The 26,019-nt window shown below is 40.4% G+C and overlaps 1 protein-coding gene across 2 annotated transcripts in view; it reads right to left on the reverse strand.

The window, feature by feature from the left end:
• Positions 1-26,019, reverse strand: part of CCDC88C (coiled-coil and HOOK domain protein 88C) — a 95,980-nt gene that overhangs the window by 39,948 nt on the left and 30,013 nt on the right. For both annotated transcript variants that reach the window (XM_005520190.3, XM_014249934.2), the window contains exons 4-10: positions 17,180-17,249; positions 8,030-8,088; positions 6,359-6,442; positions 4,909-5,049; positions 4,016-4,200; positions 3,403-3,484; positions 2,808-2,966 (exon numbers count right to left, since the gene is read on the reverse strand). In XM_005520190.3, coding sequence (XP_005520247.2) covers positions 2,808-2,966; positions 3,403-3,484; positions 4,016-4,200; positions 4,909-5,049; positions 6,359-6,442; positions 8,030-8,088; positions 17,180-17,249 — 780 coding nt within the window. The remainder of the gene's footprint in view (positions 1-2,807; positions 2,967-3,402; positions 3,485-4,015; positions 4,201-4,908; positions 5,050-6,358; positions 6,443-8,029; positions 8,089-17,179; positions 17,250-26,019) is intronic.

The following is a 26,019-nucleotide window of genomic DNA, read 5'->3' on the forward strand; positions in this document are numbered from 1 at the left end:
TTCTCACCTGCCAATCTGGCACTGCTTTATTAACAACCCCGTCAAGACCCTATGAGCCTTAAGGTATCACATGACCACAGAAAAGTGGCCGATGCTGAACACACATTTTCACTGCATGCTCTGGATGATTTGTTCACGTCTTAAGGGTTAGAGCTTTGCAAGCTATTGGCAACTGGTAAATGCCATGAAATGAATAATCACTGTACTGTTCAGAGGTAAAAATCTCTACCATGTTACATTCCTGAACAAATCTAAGCAGAGACCATACTAACCCCAGACATTAATTCTTCTTTCAGTGAGGCAGAGGACTTGAGTCAGATTTGACAGAAAACTGAGGCCCCATAGAAAGCTGGATACTGGCTATATGCACAGCCTTTGTGCTACTCTATGACTGTAAAAACCCAGAATAGAGCCCTGTGGAATGCTCTGAATGCACCAGCCTGAGACCAATGGAGTTTGCCTGCTGCTCAATGCTGTCAGTCCATGGCTGCACCAAAACTTGATCAGTGATGGGAGAGGGAGTGGTGAGAATGTGAAACTTGCTGACTATTCTAAACCACACCAGCACCCTACAGACAGCTGTGCAATCCTGTTGCCCATTAGGAAAGCTCAGCTCCTACAATACTGACTTTTTCTAAGGCCACACTATGGCTCCAAATTAGACATGTGCCAGATTGATGGGAAATATTACTGGTCCCACTACTGTATTTGTGCTGGTTTTGGCTGGGGTAGGCCAAATGGCTGGTATGGGGCTGTGTTTTGGATTTGGCTGAACACAGTGTTGATAAAGCAGAGATGGTTTTATTATTGTTGAGCAGGGTTCACACAGAGCCAAGGCCTCTTCTGCTTTCTGTACTACCATGCTGGAGAGGAAGAAGTTGGGGTTGCATGGGAAGCTGGGAGGAGACACAGCTGGAACAGGTGACCCAAACTGACCAAGGGGATATTCCAGACCATATTCATCATGTTCAGTATACAAAGTGGGGAGAAGGAGGAAAGGGAGGATATTTGGAGTGATGGTGTTCCACTCTCCAAGTCACCATAACCTGCGATGGGGCCCTGCTCTCCTGGAGGTGGCTGAACACCTGCCTGCCCAAGGGAAGCAGTGAATTAACTCCTTGCTGTGCTTTGCTTGTACGTGTGGCTTTTGCTTTCCCTATCAAACTGTCTTTATCTCAACCCATGAGTTTTCCAGCTTTTACCCTTTCAATTTGCTCTCTAATCTCACTGGTAGGGAGTGAGTGGCTACGAGGGGCTCGGCTGCTGGCTGGGGTTAAACCCTGACAGTGTGGCAGGGAGCGATACTCATCTCTGACACTCCGTAGTTCCACCAAAAACTGACAAGGTGGGAGAGCAAGGAGAGTTAGAAGAAATTTGAAACTAAATTGAAGGTCTCTTAACCAAATGCTATGTTAAGCAAGATTAGCAGTGCAGGACATGCAAGACAGCAGTGCAGGAAACTGCTGGCTCTGGGACAAGCAAGGAGGTTACTCCCTTGATCTCATATGAAGGGGACACAAAATCTCTCCGAGCTCCAGGTAAATTAACTGAGCAGCAGGTAAAGCTAAACACCTCCAGTGCACAGTCAGAAAGGGGAATACCAGGATGGCTCACTGATAGCCAGTGTGCCAGGGTAGAGCATAACTGATTTGCCAGCTTGAGGGAGGAAAACAGAGAGAGGCAGAGCTTTGTACTTCCTAATGCAAACTGGGAATTACTGGGAGGCAAGACAGGCTTTTGTAGTTTATTACTACATTTAATAACCATCCATTTTAGTGAACCTATTCATAAGAAGCATAGCTGCCCCCTTAGGTTAAAGAAGGGGAAAAAAAAAAATCACCTACAAAGTAGAGTTTATAGAGCAGAAAAATAAGGTCTGTGCTCTCAGCCAGAGGCCTGGCAACATCACTCTTCTACCTCAGACATGGAATTTTATCTAATGATAGTGAGGCTGTCAATTACCAAACCTCCATTTGTTCAGCAATCTGGTTATTTATTTGACTTTGGCCAAAGTGTTATGCATGTGGGATTCTTGGGAGTTTTGGTGTGAATTCCTCAAAGAACTGGAAGAACAGAAAGTAAGATCAGGCCTACCTAAATTTGACATCAGCCATGCTGGGCCAATGAGTTCAGCCAGACAATCTCCAAGGTCTTTTCAATGTAATTCAATTAATAATTCCAGGATGGGCATAGCTGCAGGTGACTAAGCTGAGTAACTGACATTACTACTGGAACAAAGCCACACACTCCTTATTGACCTACCCCACTCATGACACTAGGGAGGATCCAAATTTTTTCTCCTTTCTACTACAAGTAACAGTTGCAAAAAGGGTTGGCTAGATTTCATCTGAGATCACCTTTAAAAATGCCATTTTAACAACAGTTGTGTCTGCTACAAAATCCTAAAGAAAAACACACAGACATTCACTTAACTAATCTATAGATGATATTTAAAATGTTGGTCCAAGGAACAGCACTGGAACAGAGGGTATTTACCTAAAGCTAAACTAAAGATCTGGTCTCTAGTAAAAGCATCCAGAAAAGGTCTGTCCTGTTTAGCCACATAATGCTGAACTAAGCAGAGCTCTTTGAAAATAATGGGCATTTTTTTTGTGTGCACCAAGTACTTCCTCTACTGAAAGAAGTTTTAATGATGCTCAGTCAATAGCTATTGCTGTATGTTATGAAACTACTTGCTCTGACGTTCTGCTATGGTCAGCTCAATGAGAAATGACACAAACTAGTAACACAACAAAAGCCAAACATTAAGGATTATTCAGCAAATCTTTCTCATAATTTTCACTTGCCTCCATGCGGGCTTTGTAAAATTCCACATCATGAAGTTTCTCTTTGCACCGAACCAGTTCCATCTCAAGTCTCTCCACACGGTTTGCCCTCTCTCTCAGAGAATCGAGCTCATCTCTGTACGCTCGGGCAGAGCGAGCATCTGAGGCAAGGTGCATGTTCTGTGACGGGTGAGCAGGGAGAAAAATATAAGTTAATACTTTTAAGCACATACTTTAAACTTTATTTTTTTGTACTTACTTACTGATTGTAAACATAAACAAATAATGTTCCCCTGGTTAAGGAGTAAGAATTCTCCTAATAGGCAGTTCACTACAAGACAGAGAGGTTGTTGGACCTCTGACATTACTAATGCCTGATGCTGTATAAGCTTCAGGCACTACTAAGCTATTTGCAAGCTGAACAGATGCGACTGCTCTCAACAGCTAAGTGGGAAGCATAGCACTTCTATGCCACAACCATAATCTTTAAACAGCTTGCTGGACTAAGATGATTTCTTCAATATAAAACAGGCATAATAGTAATTTTAGCCTAACACTGAAACAGGACTTTTTTTTAAATAGGGAAGACTGTCACAGGAAAACAAGCCCATCTCACCTCTTGCTTTATTTTTTGCAGCTCTAGGGTGAGCTGCTCAACTTCATGTTTAGAATCTGCAAGCTGCTCAGACTTCTCTTCCCTGAAAAGGATTAGAAAAATCTTAGTAATTTTTTTTCTTTCCTGAAACAATATTGATTATATGGACACTGCCAGGAATCTGTAAAGGAAAAGAAAAATCTCCCAGCATATTCTTTGTTATGACAGCTTCATCATTTTCTCATGATACCATACACATATCATGGATCCAAATTTGCAACTCTATTTTTATATTAAGTTCCTGTGTTTAAATCTCATTGGTGCACCTGCTGTCACAGATAGCTTCCACTTCAAGTTAAAAAGCAGAGCTAGCAGTTGGTATTTTGAAGGGGGGAAGAGAGAGATGAGACAAAAATAAGAATGGAAGTAGCCATCAGTCTACATTTAAATGCCAATTGTGAAAGATGATAAGATGGAACATACTACTAGCTTCCTACTGCTGTGGTTTTAAAGGTGTGATTCTTAGAGCTCCTATGGAAGCCAGTGTATTGGAGCCAACAGGCTCCTGCATTTTCAGGATGTACAAGACTTAATATGCAAGTCTCTCTAGAAGCACAAAATAATGGTGACTTACAGCTCCTGACGGATCCTTCTCAATTTAGCCTTTGTGTCTGCCAGCTCAACTGCAAGGTGCTGCTTTTCTTCATTAGAAAGAGGGTTGGCAGGGTTTGGTGAAGAATCTGGACTTGGTACTTTCAGAGGGCTTGGTGGTTGCTGAGATTGCAGATAATCTCTCTCTTGAGTGAGATCTACAATGACCTGGAAATACAGAAGACTATGTAGTGCCAAGAGATAAATAGTGTATTTATACATTACATACATAATGTATATATACATACATCTAAAAAATTATTTTTAGTTTTAGGAAATTATTAGTCTGGCATGATAGAGTTCAAGTGACAGTCAGTAGTGAAAGGTTACACAGAAGTGGAAAGGAATCTCTACTATGCTCCAAAGAGTAAAATATTCCCCTTCCAATGCTCAAAATAAATAGTCTGCTTTCCTGGAAGAATTCATAAAACCCCGTAACAACTAACAGTTTTTAATGAACATAATTGCAGTCAAAGGCATGACAGAAGATTAACAGGTTAAAGAAAGGGAGAAGTTTTCTCCAGAGATCCGAAGGGAAAGGAATCGATGAATCAAAAAACTAGAGAAGACAATGGAGCCCAGGAAGCTAGATGCCAACAGAGAGATGAGCAAGCACTGCCTGAATGACTGCACAGACATGCAGAGACATTTGGTCTCTGCCTCATGAAGAGACTGCTCAACTCCTCCACGAATCATTTCACCACATCTTAGTGCAGAATCAATGGAAATGTCAAATTCTTTCTACAGATTTTCAGATGTGTAGTAGGAAGGTGCAGAAGAAATAGAAACAAGACAAACAAGACACAAGAGAAGGAATGGAGGCCACATCTGCTGCTTGTCATATGAGCTCCATATGGGAGAGATATGTCCTCATACTTCCGTGCATTCATCTCTCTCATCAATGAGCCTCCTGAGGTGGAAAACCATATTCCTGGAGAGAGACTCTAGTTCTTCTGGGGCCATATCTGGGAGCTCCAGCCACTGCAAGTCAAAGACATTCTCCTGATTGTGAGTCACCTAGGAATAGGAACAAAAAAAGTATGTCTTTCCACAGGTTGAGTTGAATATTTGTCCACCGTATATGCAGTTGTTTCTTCTATTCATAAATTTAAAACCACATCTATTTTACCAAACCCAGGCTGCAAATAATAAATGCAACTACTTTAACTGTAAAAATACCCAGAAATTTTTGGTATTTACATTTTTTTATAATTATTAAGTCTGATTTTTAAAAGTGATCAAATAAATATTATGATCAATAGCATACACACTTGCATATTAGAAGTGTGCAGCTGTCTTACTGACCCTGAGGTGATTGCCACAGAGAGGGGACTAATCCCACACTGAACATTACTAAGAAGAGTCCCTGATTTCAATGAATATTAGAAGTGTGCAGCTGATACAGCTGGGAGGAGCAGTAACAGCTGCAGAAATACCTCTGGTTGCTGCTAGCAGTGTATCTTTCAACTGTTACCCTACCTAAATTGATTTACTCTGATTGATTCAGCAGAAACATCAGGCAAGTCTCAGTTCAATTAATGACTGTTCCAGCTTTTGTTATAACCATGTGCTTAGCTCATCACGATTTTTTTTCTTTCTGAAAAATAATCTATTTTTTAAACATTAAGAAAATGTAATACTTATACTGTCTTAATACTTTCCCTATTTGGTCCTCAAATTTGAGTGTGCCAGGCTTTCTATACCTGCATGCAATGACACCTGGGCACAGGCAGCACCCATTCCCAGCGAGGGACACTTCCACTTGGCTCTCCAAAGTAAGAGACCTCCTGTACTCTTTGGTAAACCTATCCATATCCATTCCTTCTTCTGAAGCCTTAGAAATCCAAGAATGCTTTTCATTGGATCAAACACCTTTTTAAAGAGAACATACATCCAGTTTGGCTCTTCAAGAGCATCTAGCTCAGAGACCCCTGTCTGAAGCAAGTCACTGGGCAGGCTGTGTCACCTACCACAGGGCTCAGGGACTAAGTGCTTAGATCATTGGGGCATGGGGCTCTGCAGCTTCTAAGTCACACAAGATTTTGTCAATATTGCGCATGGATCCTTACAACAACTCCTCCTGCATAACCTTTAAGTAGCAAGCAAGGCATTTGCCGCTGCCTCTCTTTAAAAGACCACTAAGCCAAGTAATGATCCCAGCACCTATAATTTCCATCTTATGAGTGTAGTAGCATATTCAATTATTTTTTTAAAGTTCATGAATCCATTACAAAATTCTAAGCATTAATATTTTATTGCAAAAAATCCTGTTAATTCAAGGAAAGGAGAGATAGAACATCAAAATAGACAACACTAAGAATCCTACCTCCTGAATGTGTGACACAATGGCAGCTTGGGTTTCGATATCCAGTTGTTTTATTCTGTCAATAAACTCTTCTTTTCTTTCACACTGTTAAAAGAAAGCATACATACTGAAACAGTGCTACGAACCCTAAAACTTAGTGCTCCATTTTTCATTTAAATTTAAAAAAAACCCAAACAAACTCAACCTACAGTGCTAATAAAAAACTGTTCATGATCTACTCTATATATGTTATACTAGAAGGTATAACACTTCACTGCTCCATATGGAACATTAACCAAAATGTGCATTAAATTATTTAAACATTTTAGTGAGTACAATTAAAGCTAAGTTAAATGGCTGGTTTTGCTTTTAAAAAACAAGTTCAGCACGCAATGTGATCAAGAGGTGGGGAAACAGCCAGAGGAAATCATCACAGCTTCATTAATGGAGCTGCACAAATGTAAACCTTCATTTACACTGCATCATTTAACCTGTCTACTTTGCTGTTTGCATTTTGTTTGGCTTTGGCAATGAAAAGAGATGCATCACTTTAGATACTATTTACATCAACGCCCAATGTTGTTTGTTGGATTAAATCAACATATGCTTTAGATAAAAAAACGGGAAACATTCTGGATAAAAAATGAGTGACATTTCAGACAAACAGATTTTAGTAAATCTTTTACTTAAGGCTTTAGAAGAGGCAGACATCTGCTGTATATCTGTGATTGTGCACTAAGAACGTTATTACCTTCTTGTAACAACATTGCACTGTGAAGAACTTAAGCAGTATTTAAAAGGGTTTTTTTAAACTCGTTTACAGTGTCCTTCTGGGGCCTGGTTCTGAGTCTCAACCATTTACCTCCTTGGGAAGAACCTCAGACCAGCAAATGAGATCTGAGGATGCACAGCAGCCAAAACGATTCTTTGTGCTGCAATACAAGACTAACAGTTCAGAGCTGCAATACGTAGATTTACCCTGACATAATTGAGCTGACACTGCTGAGCAGGGTAAGTGTCCTAAGGCATGACAAAAACACAAGGCAGACCTACAAACAAGGTCAATTATCAGCAAAGGCCCGCTGCAACGAGGCCATTGTTTACTGCCTCAGAGGTTTGGTGAGCAGAACACTGATTTCTTTATCTGGTAACTGCGGTGCATTCCTCCAGAGTTTCCCATATACATTGTCTCTATTTATTTAAACAAGTGTCACACAAAGAGCCCCATACTAATGTACAAAGTATCTATTAATCTGGTATTTTTGACTCAAAATATTGTGCAAATAAAATCATGATTCATTAAAGAAATGTTTATACTTGTTAAACTATTTGTTTGGCACTAAGATGTACTGTCCCACTTTGTATTTTAAAACAGTAAGAAAATAAACCAACAACAATCTTGATATCAAGAACAGTGTTCAAAACTTATCTCATCCCACTGTGTTATTGAAGTTAAAAAGTACACATCCTGTGTCTGAGTAAGCACTGGCAACAAATTGAGGCTACTGCTATCACACAATGTGCTTCCTCACCCCTGCATTTCTTTCCTTCACCTATTGTGTTTCTCACAATTTAGCTCACAAGCTGTCTTGAACTCAAGATTTCTTCATACAGCACTAATCTTTGGGTAGATTTTCTCATTCCAGAAAAAGAAAGAGATAAAAAAAAATCTTATTTTCCATGAATGATCACCTGCACAGCACATCCCAGAACCAACAACAGCAGCTTCTTGATTTCATCCATACTTTTACCTAGAGAGGAAAAAAGGTCATCAGTACATATGTATAACAGAGAAGTACTTGCAAGTGATCCCCTCCAAAATATGTGCCTTAAACAAGAAGACCTTCCAACAAGTGCCTGAACAATATCTATATGCCTACTATAACACTACCATATTTTCTATGTAACAATGCAGTTCTTATGGATTAGTTTAAAATCCCAAATCTGGCAAGACATTTTTCCCTTGATGTGCTATCCTCACCTATAACTTTCTAAGGCTTTTCTGATTAATACATCATGAAAAAATATCCTTTAAATAGTTCAATGCACATGACCAATGCTTGTCTCTCAAGCTGTGATCAACAAGGGTGCAAAAAAGCCCAACAAACCACCAACAGTTCTCCTCCCTCCAAAAACCCCATCAAAATAAAACAAAAACACCATGGGCAGAAGCAAAGGAGGATTACTCACAACAAACTTGCCCAGAATTCTCCTTCTGTAAAACAGCTGCCAATCAGACTTCCCAAAGCTGAATACCATTCTGTGCATATAAATTCTCTCTGAGAGATAGATGTTTTAGCAAATAAATTCTGCCTGTTCTGCATCAAAGCCTGTTCACACTTTGAAGTGTAAACCCCATGTGGTAAGAGGGCAGAGAATGAGGGATGTGTAAGAGATCCTGAGGAGCTGACCATATGCTGGGAGCCGTGGGGAGAGGAGGCACAGCCCTGCTGGTGATTTCCTAGGGTTAGGAGAGGGAAAGCCTCAAGTTCCTCAAGGGGAACTGGTGCAGCTTAGAACAAGCTTGTTTCAACAAAATTCATGTGGATTGTTGGATGTATATCCAACAATAAATAAAGGAAATTATGTATATCAAAGTTAGACAGAGGGCAAGGCAAAGAGTGCAAAAGGAAGGCAAGGAGTTTCAATGAGAAAATAAAACATCTTTAAAGATCTAGGTTCAGGAAAAGTCTGTCCTCATCCACACTGGGGGAAGATGAGGAAAGAGAAACAAAGAAACGAAACAGGCCACATATAGTTTGCTCTCATCCCTACACATGTGCATTCTTCCCGAGTGTGTAATTGTGGGACTAACACTTTCATTTTATACCCTGATTTACTTGGCTATTCAATTGCACCTATCACTAAATAGATACTGAGTGCAACTGTGCTCCTCCACCACCAGCATGTCCTTGTGAGGCTGCTCTGGCCTGACAGAAAGTCAGAGGCATGTGCAGGACCCAAGGCCAGGGAAGGAGAGTTAATCTGACTCATCAGTTAAGCAGCCACAGCCCCACAGCTGCACAAAGGCATTGACCTAAATTACCACAGGGGTTCCTGCCATTCCCACAACCTTGCAAGGCAGCACAGCCACATGCAGGCAGCTTAGGAAGTAACTTGTTTCCTGATTTCCGGGCACACAAACGTGCTAAGTCAGTTTTCAAACATACCTACAAATTTTTCAACAACTTTTAGGTATGATCATCTTCATAACGACTCGAGAATGTCCCTACAAAAATCATCAGTAAACTGTATGAATGAACACTACAATTCTCAATATCCAGGTCCTGCATTAGTAACCATTACGATTTTGCAATCAGGACTCCTCTTCAACAGGAACATTCATCTTTAAAACATGCTAGTTCATACTTTACCCTACAAATACAAGCTTATTCCTCTGCAGAATATTTAAAAACTGGTTTTGAAAGACTTATAATTATTCTTACTCCTCCCTGTATGCAGCAGCACACAAGGCTTCCTCTTTCCCTAAAAGTTACAATTTAATACACAAATTTAATTTCAGTCTGTGGAAGTCTGATTGTTCTGTACGAATCTCAAGAACAAATCTTAAGCATAAACAATGACATAAAATCCTTCACCAACAGCAAAAAAAAAATAAAAATCTGTTACTTCATGAACAGTTCCTTTGAGGGCACTACTGGGAGACTATTCATTTGGTCAGAAGGTAGTTTTTCAAGAAACTGAGTTTTCATTAGTTTCAGCACTGGGTTTCATTCTACATTAGCTTCAAAGCAATACAGACCAGGTACTAAATACAGAGCATGCCTGTGGGACACCAAACCAAGTCATTAAGTTATGGAGAACAAGTGATTTGAGCATGTCTCTGAGATCATGTCAGACACAAGATGTAACTCTTGTGTGCTCTGGGCACCTTCATCTGTCAGCCATAAATTCCAGTCTGTGCACCATGTCATCCCAATTATCCTTGGGGTGAGCACAGTGGCTTGAAATCACTCATTTTGGAAAACACCAGGGCCACTTCCCAACTGTGACAGCATCTATACCATCCTAAAGACAGGTGGGCTACTTAAAGCCATTCAAACCATACCCTAAACCTCTCTGCACCAAGGCTTTGCTATTTTCTTAGTGAGGTAACAGATGGGCATTGGTGCTGCTGCACGACCATGTGAGGTGAAACACCTTTGGCTATTACAGCAAAGCAACTTTGCAACTCACACAAACGGTGGCCTCCCAACATGAACTGACCTTGCCTGGGGAGAGCCCTTTGAGTGAGACCTTACCCCACTCCAGTCCTCCCATGAGGAAGTGGAGACAGACATGGCAAACCATAGCAGGGATGGACAAGCTAGAGTTTATAGGAAGAAGTGAGAAATTAAGACTTGAGATAATAATGAATTATTAGCTTCTTAATGTTTTAAACATAACATTTGGCAGTCTGCTCTCTCCCCTAGCAGCTTGTAGTGAAAATTTAGCTGTCAGGATTATTCCATGGTTTCCTTTTCAATAATTTTTTCTATGCTTGCAGACATGCTACATCATGTAATGAAAGTAAGATTGTACTACCCACTAGAAACACTTCTAAGGCTTAAAGGTCCACTGAGCAGATATACCAGCCACACAAGTGTTTCAGAAGATCATGTGTGATTAAAGAGCTCCACTCCTTGGGCTTTCATTCAGAAGTTGCTTCCCATGGGTAAGAGACAGTTTGTTGACATAAAGGCACTCCCAGATCACTCATTCTCAAGCTAGGTTTGAGTAATATTTTAAAGCCTTTTAGAGTAACACTATTTACAGGAGATTTTTAGAAAAAATAGGGTATTAGTATTAAAAACCTCTCTACCAATCTCAAGTGCTTTAGAGTGTTCAATTAAACCTCAAAACAAGCCAGGAAGGGATTAATTACCCCTCTCTCCTTTCATCTCACCCACAGGAGAGCTGAGCTACCACATACTTCAGTGGAATGCCCATGGTGACAAAATGAATCAGAAGCACTTCTAGGACTATTACAGGGCACCACAGTGAAGCTCTACACCCCAGACAGCGCCTCTGTCCTGCAATGCATACTGAAGAAAAGCAAGTGACCTCCATCCCCGATTCAATCATGCCCTCTAAACGGTTCTCATGTTTTTCAAACAGCTTCATTTCTGCCCATTTATAAGATGGTAAAGTTCCTTGTAGAACTTCATAAGCAGGAATGTGCCAGCTCCCCTACGCTGGCTCACTGGGATGACACAAGTCCTCCCCAGACAGCCGGGAAACTCTGCTGAGTCTACTCTTGCTTATTAGCTGATCTTACCAAGACACTGTCCTCCTACGACCTAGGATGCAAACATTTAGCTCCTTGCAGAGAGGTATCCACAAGAAAAATGGACAAGAGTCAAACCATCACTTAAACAGGAAAGTGCTAATTAAGAAATAAACAATTTTCTTTTACTCCTTTTCTTAAAATTCCAGGGCAGTTGCTCTCAGACCCTGTGTTTGTGCTGCAAGGGAGCCAGCCAGACACCTGGAGCATTTGCAGAAAGCCCATCTGCTCCCAGCCTTGAGAGAAGGCCAGCAGGTTTCCTGGAAAATAAAGGAAAGGAAAGCCCAGACACCACTTGTGCATCCTGGGAGCCTCCCTGTGCCAGAGCCAGATCATCCCTCTGCTCTCATGGGGCTGGAGGCTGGAAAACAGATGGCAGGACTCAGGGAGAAGGGCGGGCAGAGGGATTAGGAGATGCAACAACAAAAAAAGGAGGATCAAGGTACAGAGAGAACACAAACAATGAAAAAAATGAGAGGGGGGATGGGAAGATATCAGAGGAAATGGGAACAAGAGGGTCCAAATAAGTGCAATTGTGGGCATGTGCTGCCTGTTTCTCCATCTTTCTACTCTGATGTTACTCCATCCAGCACAGGAGAGGGATTGCCACACATGGCAGCTAGAAGTGAGCAGAGAATGTGGGGTGGGTGAAACACACAAGTGCTGTTTTTCCCAACTCCAGCAACATCCTCAGTGAGAAAAGTTTGAATACTAAATTTACACTATTGAGGCAGTGTTTTGTTATTAACTTTATATTTTATGAACTGTTGTGCCTCTGGAGGACTGTGAAACAAAATGAGGAAGGAAACCATACATGAAGCATACCCAAGTGGGAATAGACTTTTACAATTTTAAGGAAAACGAGTTTTCTATAGGCACTTGTTAGCAGGGACTTTGGGGTCTCTCATCACAGACTTAACATGTAACTTGAAAGTGTAGATAAATAAGCAGTTTTTTGAAGGGATAGAAATAAGCCTATTTTAGGCAAGTAAAACCTCATTTCCATCCTTGATCGAAAACAAGTTAACATCTCTCCCCCCTCTGATTATGACTGTTCCAGAAGATTAACTGCCATAAGTTTCCAGGTACACTCACTAGCTGTGTAAAACCAAGAATGTCTAGAAATGGAGAAATTAAAAAATGCATCTTAATAGAGGTTCACAACCATTACTGTGCTCTGATATTCCCTGTGTGGCCACATGAATGAGTGGCCATTTATAAGGTATGTTAAAACCAGACATAATATGTAAAAGCAATTACAACAATGTATGTCATAGATGATAAATAGTCTGATGATTCTCTTACTGAGCACAGGGGGATTTGTGGCGCAGTAATGAATTGAAAAAGCTGTTCAGCAAGAAAAAGAATTGAGGAAAGATAAAGATGAACAGGAAATCTAATGGTAGTAGCTGTCTACCACAAAGTGCAATAAAGAGAATAAATCCTCCGACATCAGCTGCATCATTCTGCAAGTCAAATTTCTGGGAAAATTTTTTAAATCCCATAATTAAACTTCCAAGTTTATTTTTAACTCCCTATATTCTAGAAAATAGTCCAGCCTTCATCTTCTAACAAATATTTTTGCTATTTTTATGCCCATGAACAAATGAAGTAGGCAAATTTGCCATGGCCTGGAACAAGACTATTTAGAGGACATGAAAGCAAGTAAAGCTCATAAACCCAGCAGACGTGTGCCTTTTCCTAAGCAAAAGCCCAAGTGCTACTGCATTTTTTCCGATGGCAGCTCTGTTTTTCCAATATTCTCATGTTCAAAGCAGAGTAGAAGCAGAAGCCCTCAGTTGTCCCAACCAGTGAGTGCCAAATGCAAACTAAATAGCAAGAACAGCATTCACAGCCTCAGCGTTGTTCAGTTTATAATGCAATGCCTGTAACATCCCTTTTGGCTGTGTTTTAGAAGGCAAAAGTAAAATTTCTGAAAAGCATGCATAGCAAAACATCTCATGGGCTTGTTCCAAGAAAAAAGTTACTGAAGTTCTACACAGTGAATCAGATCTAACAGCTCTCTGGTCTTGGATCTGTGGAGACAATAAGAGCCTTCCCAGCTCAAACAGTGCAAAGCAATACTGGATTTGTTCCAGGAACGTGACTGTGGGATTGATTCTTCTTCCTCTGATCAAGAGGGACTTTTCAGTGAGATAACTTAGCTACAGGATGGGGAAGGCAACACTGGGATTTCATCACTGCCTTACTAAGAGAAAGAATATATTTGTTTTGCTTCTTTTCTCCCTTCCAAGTGCTCCTGCCTTCTTCTGACTCCTCTTTGCAGGACAGTAACAAAGACATCACCCGGTCATCACTCACACTGCTCATCACAGCCTATTCCTTCATTCAGCTTTTTGCATCGGCTTTGCCACCTTTGCCTCAGCCATCTCATTCCTGTTCCCTCTCTCAGAGCTTCCCACGACCTCTCACCCAGGTTCTCCTTCCTGAGGGAAGTTCTAGCTCTCCACTTCTCTAACCATTTCTCCTGCATATCTTACCAGTAAATGCCTAGCCAACAGTAAGATTAAGATGAGCTTTTCAGACATTCTCCTCCTTAAACATATTTAAAACAAATATATATGGAGTCTTCCTTTGCTCACCACCTTCTTCTGTTATGTCTAAGCTGGGGCTAGTTCTCAAAAATCATTATATAATATGGCGAAATGAGAAAGTTGGGGGTTTTTACACACAGACTCCATCAACTTTAGGCATTACAATCCAGAAATTACATTTTTTATTCTTCTCATGTTCTGAGAAGCCAGTGATAAGTCAGCAATAGGGAAAATAAAAGACCACATAAAAAAAAAAAAAAAAAAAGAAGAAAACAAAAAACCCCAAACCACCACATTTAAAAGATCTCAGAAAGACAAGGGAGTTTTCTGGTTGTAGCTAAAGGATATAGAAGACAGGAACACATGTATGCCACCGGTGCCTTTCCAACAAGAGACACAGGTACCCTCTTCAAAGAGAGATCTACAGTGCTGACAAAAGCCAGCAGGCCAATGACAGCAAACTATAGCTGAATACAGGACAGCTTTAAAATGTGCTCTTTCCCAGGAACCAAAACTGTATTTACCACATTATGAGTCTCCTGCCAGCTGTCACCCAGGAATGGCTGTGACAAGAAACCAGCCAGCCTTTCCCATTGACACTTAGCCAGCAGAGATACTGCTTTGCTGGCCCAGATGCTTCTATTCAGTAACACTCTTGATGCTAAACAGCTCATTGCCCATATGACCAAGAAGAACAACAGCTCTTGTATTTTGACTTTCTTCCTTGCCCATAACAGTAGCCTGTACAGCCCAATTAATACTTGCAGACTTTATTCTGCTTGCTGAAGAAGTGAATTCCTTACTTTCAACTCCAACTCACCTCCTGATTTTAACACAGAAGTGTGAATGAGTTTCAGTGATCCAACGTCTGCTAATATTATTTTCTGATAAATGTTTTTTTGTAGATATGCACTCTACAGCTGCTAAGAGCAGCAAAGTAGAATCTTCTGCCAAGGTTTCTGCCATTTGTTTGTTCTGGAGATGCTGATTACCATGTCATTCCCACCACTGCTGACAGTGTTCACTGCTGTTCATTCAGTTTACCTTCTTTGGTAAAAACAAATACAATGTCCTTGGCACTAGCACTCACTGCACTAGCACTGGGCTCAAACAGAGGCAGAATGGGAATGCAAAGAGAAAAAAACAGTAAGAAACACAGCAACACAACTTTCCATTTCAGAAATGTGTTTCAAAGAAGTCAACTCAATTTTCAGGCTAAACAACTTTCATTTTGTCTCATCAAAATCACTGGACTCTGGACATGAGCTTACTTGCTTCACCTTACTTCTGGTGTGATACTTTGTACAACCAGATATTATCTAAACAATATGGTCAGAGAAATGTTTTTCTTTTTGTCCATTCTCTTTCTTACTTTTTCCTGTTTGTACATATAAGTTTTGTTTTTTCTCCAGCCTCATTTATATTTCTTCCCATATTTCATCTGCAACAGTTCCTTCAATTGCAATTGAAATTGCAAAATTCAATGGCAATTCTACGAGACTCTGGTGCATACATACAGAAAGAAGTAAACTCATTATGAGTTTACATGAGCACACAGAACACCTGCAAGACAACACATCTTTGTCTTTTAGCAGACTACATCCCAGGTCACTTGCAATAAGGGGTGAAGAGACACAGCTTTCAAACAAACAAACAGCTGCTGTTCTGGCTTTGGCAAGAACAGTGAGTTCACACACATGTATGTGCATCACATGCAAATATACATGTATATTTATATGTACAGGTATATAAATACCTCAGTGATACATTCTAGATACATAAAGGTGTGAGATTCAAAGATGTTCAAACATTTGTAGTTTGCCTACAAATACATACAGTTCATTAAAAAGCATGTTTGTATTATGGCCTTTTTAGGAGGCTGATTGCCAGAGTCCCTTAGGAGCAGCTCTCAGTCCACACAGTTAAATCCAGCTGGCAGCCAGTCACAAGTGGGGTTCCCCAGTGCCCAGGATTGAGGCCAGCTCCTTTAATCTCTTTATCAATGATTTGGACAAGGGGGTCGAGGGCACCCTCAGTCAGTTTGCAGATGACACCAAACTGGGTGGGAGTGTTGATCTGTTGAAGTGTAAGAAGGCTCTGCAGAGGGATCAGGACAGGCTGGATCGGTGGGCTGAGGCCAGTGGTATGAGGTTCAAAGCAGTTGTGGTCCTGTCCTTGGATTAACAACAATCCCAGGCATCGCTACAGGCTGGGGACAGGGTGGCTGCAAAGTGTCCCTGTGGAAAAGGACCTGGGGGTGCCATTTGACAGCAGCTGAACATGAGCCAGCTGTGCCCAGGTGGCCAAGAAGGCCAACAGCTTCCTGACCAGTTTCAGCAATAGTGTGGCCAGCAGGACCAGGGCAGGGATTGTCCCCCTGCACCTGTAGAAGCCCTTGTCCCTGGTGAGGTCACAACACAAATCCTGTGTTTAGTTCTGGGCCCCTCACAATAAGAAAGACACCGAGGGGCTGGAGTGTGTCCAGAGAAGGGCAACAGAGCTGGGGAAGAGTCTGGAGCATATGTCTGACAAGGAGCTGCTGAGAGAGCTGGGGGTGTTTAGCCTGGGCAAAAAGGAAGCTCTGGGGACTTTATTGCCCTCTACAACTACCTGAAAGGATGTTGTAGTGAGGTGGGGGTTGATCTCTTCTTCCCAATAACAAGCAATAGGTCAAGAGGAAATGGCCTCAAGTTGCACCAGGGGAAGCTTAAGAATACTCTTATGGATACTAGGAAAAAAATTCTTCACTCCAACAGTGGTCAAGGATTGGAACAGGATGCCCAGGGAAGTGGCTGAGTCACCATCCCTGGAAGTATTTGAAAGACATAGATGTGGTACTTAGGGACATAGTTTAGTGTTAAGGGCCAGACTCTTTAAGGTGCTTTCCAACCTAAACTAGAACACAATTACAAAATAGTTTAAGAACACACACACAAAAAAAATCAAGTTTTTCTTTAGTAATACAGACGAGACAGATGAAGAACCCAATGAACTACTCACCAGAAAGAGGATCTTTGCCAATCATTAAAACATTTGGTAAATTCATTACAATCAGCTGCTGAAGGACCTCCTAAACAAAAGAGAACAGACAATGTTCAGTGTGAAGGAATCCAAATCAATCCCACCACAAATAACACAAAGCTCCATCAATTATAAAGCTTTTAACATACTGGCAGGTCAAAGGTCACAAGAGGAAGCCCCACTTGAGAGAGAAATCACTATTTGAAGATAGCATCAGGTTGCACAGCTACCATAGACTAATTGCCTCTTCCAACAATGGCTAATATGGAACTTAAAGGGTCCCATGGCACTAATCAGGATAAATGCATGACCATGCCAGGCACACCAATCATTCATGCCTTTACCCCAGGCATGACCTGTATTCATCTGATGTGCAACATAAGGCTGCTGCCATGTTTCAGGGCATATAAATGCCGCTGGTTCAAAGGTACCTAAGCCGCTCTGTGAAGTTTGAGTAACTCAAATAATTGCCCAAATTATTTCATGGGTCTGAAAATTAAAGGATGGGCCAGGGAAGCATGTGTGGGGAAAAGCACTTGACCAGGCATCTGGCACTGCTCAGAGAAACTGGATATGAAGTTCTAGATTTATTTGCATTGTTTTTAATCAGGAGTAAAACAATTAAATTATGTTCATTACATACTTAAGGGTAATTTTATTTTGGGGGAGATGACAGAAGGGAGGTGCATCAGGTTCAAGATCTCAACACCAGCTGTCTGAAGCTGCTCTGAAATCACAGAATTTGTGGGGAAGAAAGGCTACAAGCCCTTGGGCAGTCAAAATACTTAAAGTCGTTCAAATAAACACATTGCAAAGGGGACTGTGTACAGTAATATGATCAGCTATGCACCCCAGAAACAAAGATCAGAGCAGTAGTTATTAGCTTTGACTTGCAGTTACCAGCACCCCCACTTGTGATAAACTGGATAAAGCATTTTGCAGGCAGGTTTTTATTTCCCATAAAAAGGAGGAAAAGGTTGTATGACTGAAACGCTGTGCTGAAATTCAGGAAACAAAAGCTCACAGATACAACTCTACCAAATGTTTGGCAGGTGCCTTTTTCCGGCTTGTCTCTACTTCCCAGACTACCCCTAGGCCACTGGAAGGGCACATGCATTGTACTTGCAAAGCATTCAGACCAGGGGAAAAAGCACAACAGCCCAGCAGAGAAACACGTTTCCTGAAACAATCACCCATTCACCCAAACACTTCCCCTCCCAGCTACCCATTGTTATTTCTCTGCTTTCAAAGTTATACCACAGGAGGAAAATTAAGCCTGATTGAAAGAAGTAATTCAGAGAGCCTGCAGCCTTTGATAAGCAATCAGAGTGCATATTCTAAAAAAATGTTTTAGACACATTTAATTTTTTTCCTTCTGATCCACTCCAGAACACACTCCTTGACAGTTCCAGTTTTGGATAAAGTAGAAATAACTCAGTGTCTCAGGTAATAGGATTTTTGGAGCTGTTAATGAAATTCTACAGTCCTTTATGTAATGTGAAACTTGGCTAATGCAACCAAACATTCGCTGACCCATTAGCCAAATGCATTTTGTATTTTGGGCATTTGAGACACGTCGAACAAAGTTTGTTTGCATCAGTTACCGAAACAGGTGCAAAATCTATTGGATGTAAGAGCACATGGCTTGACTGCAACATGTGCTATGACAATAGACCATGGCACTGAGGCTTTAGACAAAAAAAATCAGACTTTGCATATAGTGAAGTGTTGAGGTTTAGCCAGCAATTTCCATGGCAAAAAAAGAGAAAGAATTCTGCTTCCAGTCACCCAGCACCAGCACTGAGGCAGGAATGCATAAGGAATTTGCGTTGTCTTTGTGTAATCATCAGATCGCTAGCCATTTAACTGGCAGACACAAAAGACATTACCTCTAACCTTTGTGCTGTTAACATTCCCATGAGCTACTCCTGAAAAATTATTTGAATATACCGCCCAACACAACCATGATTGAACTCCCTCATAATTGTCTGAGCTCAGTATCTTCTGGCAAGAATCTGACAGTCACTGAATAGAAGCTGAAATGGCCCCAAGCTTGGAAGAGTGATTTGTTAATTCAGATTGAAAGATTCGGACTGTAGCAAGAAGTGATACTCTGACCCGTTTATTTTTAAAGTAAAATATTTAAACAGATGATTATCTGTAGTATTCTAAAAGCCTCTGCCTTCAGATTAGTGTTTGTGATGATAACACCTGACTGTTACACAGTGCAGCTCACCAGCAGATCTCAACACTTCATAAAGGAAGGTCAATGTCACTGCTCTCCTTTTTCAGCTCAGGGAAGCAAGTCAGAGAAATTAAGTTATTTCAGTTTAATAAACTATCATCTCTTTAGTTTAATAAACTATCACCAATGTACCAGTGAACCATCCGCTCACATAGCTGCAAGCATGAGATAAAATGTGTTAAGGGAATGCTCCTACACTGATGAGTTTAGCTCAGATTTTGTCCAGACTGAAGCCCCAGAAAGTGAGTGAAGCTCTGCTGACTCTCTGTGACTGACAGGGATATAACGTGACCATGTGTCAGCTCAATTGCCCAAAATCCCACATCTGGAAATAGAACTAACATCCCCCCAAGAGCAAATCAGGAATTCTTCAGCGTCTATCATTTATCAATGTTTTCTTGTTTTCCTTCTCTGAAGCAGCAGTAACACAGATTATTACACAATAAAAACATTTTACACAAGTAAAATGCTGTGCCTCAGCCTGGCCTCTCAGCTCCCCTCACATCTTATCATTCCTCCTTGAAGACCACATGAGGTCAAACTTAGGCTTCAGGCACGGAGCTGGGCTGTTTCCAGCCTGTGAACTGGCACTGAGAATTAAAGGGCCTCATGGACCCAACCAGTGTACATCTACTCTGGGCATTGTGTTAACCTGGACACACTGCTGAAACCCAGACAAAAAAAGAAATGGTAGATAAAATGACCCATTTTCCCACAGGGGCAGCAAGTTATAATATTGCATTACATGTAAAGGATGCTGTTACTCTTGAAATCAAACAGCTGTGAGACTCCGCAGCAGAGGCAGAGATGGCGTATGTGTATCCTTCTGCCTCAGGCAACCAGCATGGCTAGGGGCAACACATCCAGGCAGGAGCTGCTGGAGAGGGAAACAGGGTTTTCAAACATTTTAAATAGCCCACAGCAACCCAAAGTACCCTGGAGAGCAACTGTACAAGCAAAAAGTCTAATTCCTCCTGTGAGAAGCCTTTTAATCATTTTTACAGCACAACTAAAGCTTGGTTAAAACAGTAAAGGTTACAACAACAACACATGGTAACCATTTCCTAGATTATTAAAACCATTAGAAATTGAGTTGCCAGATTTACAGCTTAACCAACTCAGAAGCCAGCTACTGCAAGTCAGCAATCACCTCCCTCAGACTACAGTTTGTCTTTTTTATTTACTTTTTGTTGCTAATGAGGTTTCCGTGAAAAAATAATGTTGGTATCAGAAGTGCTATTTAATGAATCAAAATCCCTGTCAGGCCTCAATGCAGTGCCTGTAGGTTTCTGAAATGCTCCTTGCCCGAAGACCAGGATATATTAAGCTTGAAGAGATTTGTCCCATGTCTTTTGACAGCAGCAATGGTTTCAAGGACGGATACTTCTAGTTAGACATCCAACACCATGATCACAAAGTATAAGGATCAGCAGCCAAGTGTTACACTCCTTGAGCCAGACACCCAAATGCAGTAGACAAAGCCCACAAAGGTTTGAGCATGCAGTTACATGACCCTGTATTGATAAGGAGGGCTTCTCAAGTGAAGGTCACACTGGGTGTTCAGACCTCAACTGCTATGCTTGCTCTCACATTCATGGACCCTGAAGCTGGCTGGGACAATCGTGGCACCCCAGCAACAAGTGGGATACTGCCTAAGCCAGAGGTGAGTTTTGCTGAAAGCACCCAGGCACTCGAGGACTGCTACACCAAGAAACATCAGTGAGCTACCTAAAAGTAAGGTTAAACATAAATATAAATGCTCTGTTTCTCTCAGCAGCCTTCTGGTGTCTAAGCCTCTGCTGTGAACTTGCTTGACACTTGTGAGCTCTTTGCAATCACTTTTTTTAAAAGAAGCTTAAGACAAAATAAAGTCAAAATTCCCCCACATTGATTCTAACAGACAAGGGCCTTAAGAAAAAACAAGACATATACAAGATTAAGGATAAAATTCTAAGCACCAAATTAAGCATTTAGGCTTACTAAATGCATGAATAAACACATTCATTCCCTCCATCTGAAAGTTTCTAATCATTCTTGGAGTGCTGAGGCATATCCTACGTCCTCTTTTTATACTCCAAGATCACATACACCGGATGTTTGCTCTTTGCCTTAGATTCTCAGAAGAGATGCAGAGGAAGCTCTCCCTATCAAGTCACCATGGTCACATATTAACACTCTATTTATCTGTAACAGGGTAAGTGGGCCTCTCATAATTTCGTAGGAGCAAAGTCTCCTTGGTCCACACTATAGTTCAATACATATTTGTTTCTTAAAAATACATGTGAAACAACATTGAATAAAATGGTCTTAAGATACTATTCTTGAATGTACTTTTTTAGTCCCAATTTAAGTGTGCCAACAGCTCTTGCAAAGATTGAATTGCTAGGAAAGGAGTAGGCAAAATTGTCCTTTCCACAGCTGAGAGACCCAGCAAACATAAGCTTTACACAAAAACCTTCCCCTGCATTACCATACAGCACAGCATTAATGTAGGAGTAACTACTAGCTTCTCAAGCAGAATTAAATTAACCTCTGCCTGAATCCTAAAGAAGAAGCGAGTTACTAAATAAATTATGTAAGGAGAGAGGCAGTCTAACAGTCATTGTAATTCAATGCTCAAGCCAAGCAATTCCATTTAAGTATATTGCTTAGCTAGAAAATGCTAATTGCCCAGCTGACTGGAAGCCAAATGGTGCTTTCCTACTTAAAGTGTCCATGAGGAAAAACCATCAGCAGCTTTATTTATACCAGCAAAAGCAAACAGTACCAAGCCAGGGAATTTGGCTTACATTTTAGCTGCAACTCAGGCCAACAGAGCAGGGAAGTTCAGCCGTCCTATCTGCAGCACAGCCAACACCTTCCTCCCATAACCTCAGTATGGATCTGATCTCACAAACATGCTCAGACTGGGAAACATTTGGTGAAACACTGAATCCTTGGAGAAGGGCTCAGCAGGAGTCAGTGGCCATCTGCACCAGCCCAAAGCCTCCTAGCAGCAGGATGGGGTGGCAGCTTTGCCTCTACACCTTTTAAGGGCCCTTTGGATGCTACCACAAGGACAGGCTGGGAGCTGCATTTCCCAGGCAAAGTGCACTCCAAGTGCAAGGGACAATCAAATGCAAGCTTTTCTAGAATCAGATTTCTAAGGAAAAGTAAACATGCTTTAAAATAAAACACATTTTAAACAGCTAATTGAGACACAAGGGTTGTTTTTGTCTTTTTTTTTAAAGTTTCCAGTTTTGTATTAAAATAATAATGAAAAGCTATTTTGCAGCCTACAAAGAGGTCGTATTTTAGACAAAAAAATATATTTGTCTTCCAATAGATATAAACTTCATAAAGGTGGGGGGCAGGGGGGTTTGCTGTAATTATCTGAGCAGTTATTAATGGTGTCCAAGAAATCATAGCAAGATTCTGTGAACTGTATGGCAGGGTATCACAGAAGATTAGACAAGATGAAACAAGTTGTTGCGCAGAAATAACAAGGAAGTGAAACACAAGTGTTTTATTGACATGTTTTCCATGTACATCTTACCATGCAAGCATGCCTGATGACACCATGTATGTGACTCAGTACTGCTTTCCTGCCAACACATTATATACATGGCAAAATTTGCTTAAGAACTTTGCTCATCTCTGCAACAATTGTACTCGTTATGTGATGGACTAGAGGATTAGCTGTCTTTAAATGGATTTTTTTTTTCTTCTGAAAACCAGCAAATTACAAAGCACATTTCTAAAGACCCTTCAAGTGTAAACCCAAAAGCCACTAAAATAACTGTGGCCTCATCTGCTGAAAATAATCCGTTCTGACAATCGTAGACTGGAATCTCAGTGGGAGGGGATGTGAAGGAATCATACCTAGTCTTAACTGTTCTCAGTCTGTGCAGGATGCAGACAACCCACTAAATGACAAAACTACACTCACATGTAATATATATTACATGTATATACACCGTGTAAGACTGCATTTTATTTTAAAATATTACACATATGAGATTTGGATGGTGTATAATAGATTATTATATAAAACCCCCCAAAAAACCTAGAAGGACCCAGGCATAACCATCCATCTAACTCATTGTTATAGCTCAGGTTTTATTATTTGTATTAGAGTAGTGCAGAGGTCCCATCCAGGAGTAAAATCTCATCCAGCTGAGCAACACAAAGAGCGAGACATCCCTGGAATAAAGAACTTCTTATATATACTCAAGGATCAGTAATTTAGTAACAAGAGAAAAAAATTAGTAACACGCAATGGAAGAAGGAAATGAAAATAAGAGTTTGTGGCTAGGTGGCTATAATATAATCCATTGTGTACATTCTCACTGCTTTATGAACTGGTTAAATCAACTCATCCAGGCTGGAAAGAATTAAAATCACTCCAAATATCAGAGGACATGGGAAGAAAAACAAGTCCTAATAAACACATCTTGCTTTAAGATTAAATTGTTCACAATGCACATTGTTCACATCACAAAAAAAATAAAAAATTGTGTATTTAAATAAAAGTACTTTTATATATATATATATTTATATATGTAAAAAGTATTTGAGGACACAATTAGTTTTACTTCTAGTCAAGTGGAATAAATAATGGAGAAGCTGACACACATTGGCTGCACACGAATTTTATTTTTTAATCAAACTAAATACAAAAGTGTACATTTACTTCTGAACAATGAAATGTACAGCAGCGGATTTTTTTATCCTAGTTTCATTAACTGCAGGGTGAATCACCTATGTTAATAAAACATACAGCTTTATGGTTGTGCCTAGTGGCAATATTGATTTGACCCAAAGAGGAGAAAATTCAATTGTGGAGCACTGTGTTTTCCTGCTTTTATTGCCAGCAGCACCTTTGACTAATTTACCTACTTTTGCTGCAAATAAAAAGCCTATTTGATTTATCCTCAACTTCTCTTTTCAGATCATGTGCAAGTGACTACACATGTTTGTAGTAGTGTCCTGACAAATTACTCTTGACTTCTATTTTATTTCTTCTTAGATTTGTCCTGCAGTGCTTTATGCAGTAACAGGGAATATGAAATGTGCTGTGTTAAAGGCTTGTCACTCGGCATTACAAATCTAACCAGCTAAAATGCAATCCATCTGTTGAACACACTTCCAGCTAATCTACAGTGGTCTCTAAGGACCATCATAATTCACCTTAACACACAGTAAAAAAAACACCACAAGCCATCAGAACAGACTTAAAGCACCACTGAAATTCTCTGAAACTCAGCACCAAGCACACTCACTTGTTTTAAAAGTGAGTCAGTTTTTCCCATACACTGGGCATATTTTATTGGGGTAATAAAAAAATTTCACATCCAACTCTAAAACTGAGCAACTATATTTAAGCTTAACACGAAGCCTGATACCAAAACACATCAGCCATGCAGAGCTCCAAGGTACAAACTCTGCTCCACTGCCCTTGATCACTCGACTGAAAACAATTATATTAAAATACAGCTTGTTATCAAGAAACAAACACCAACACAATAAAAGCCTATCTAAGGAAGGCTATGTATAAGATCTGTTTTTTGCCATTCCTCCTATTACAAACATTTCTAAAACTTATGTGTTTATATGAAACATACACAGTAAATGCCTAACTGGGCACATGATACCAATTCACATAAAATAAACTGAAACATCCAAGTTGACTGTTACCCATCTGATATTCTTACATCCTGTTTGAAGCAGGAACTCATGAAAAACTTTTGATCTACCTCTCAGTCCCCAAAAGAAACAAGCTGCTTTACCCTGCCACTCTTACTAATGCTGAGTAACATCCTACTGTCTCAGCCATCTTAACAGCCATGGGGGCAGCTCACAGAGAAAAATATTTCTAGTTAGCAAAAGGTGCCATGCTTTGCCTTCACTACATCCAAACATCCTCAGAGCTGCTCAAATATAAGGTAGTTAAAGGCTCAGAAACAAGCACAAACATGCTCAGTCTTTCCAGGATAATACTCCCTGAACAAACAAGATTTAATTCACATCACATTACAAAATGGTAAACCATTTTCAGAAACCCAAGTGGGTGGCACTGGAGGAATACAGTAAAAAGGCACCTAGAAACTGAGAAACTGTAAATACATGGACAGTATTTAAGCAGTGATGACCAACAGGAATTTTATGGGATAAACATTTAGGATATTGTTAAGCTCACTTTGAAATGCATGAAAATCTTTGTCTCTAACTCAGGAGAAACAGTATTTGCAGAACAATTTTTTTCAGTGAAGAAAAGGGTTGTGACAGTGCTTGAGGAATAACTGTAAGAGAACTGAGCAACTGGTGTGTCAACACTCATCCTACTTTTACTGCCTAGCATGTTTATAAATGTGAAAGAAAAAAAAAAAATCAATTAAGTTTAAATTAAACCAACTAATTTCCAAAAGCTAATTTTAAAGATTTTTAACCATGAGTTTCCAACAAGCTTGAAAGTTGTGTTTGGGCAGCTTACACATAACCTAGTATTGGACAATAAATTAATGTTTCAGGAAGCATGCACACAGTCACTATGTCATCAGCTTATTATCTAACTGCAACAGAGAATGCAGCCTTG

The sequence above is a fragment of the Pseudopodoces humilis genome, chromosome 7 (genome assembly GCF_049639895.1).
Source record: "Pseudopodoces humilis isolate 2021_Gansu_Grassland_sample_001 chromosome 7, ASM4963989v1, whole genome shotgun sequence".
In the NCBI taxonomy this organism is placed as follows: Eukaryota; Metazoa; Chordata; class Aves; order Passeriformes; family Paridae; genus Pseudopodoces; species Pseudopodoces humilis.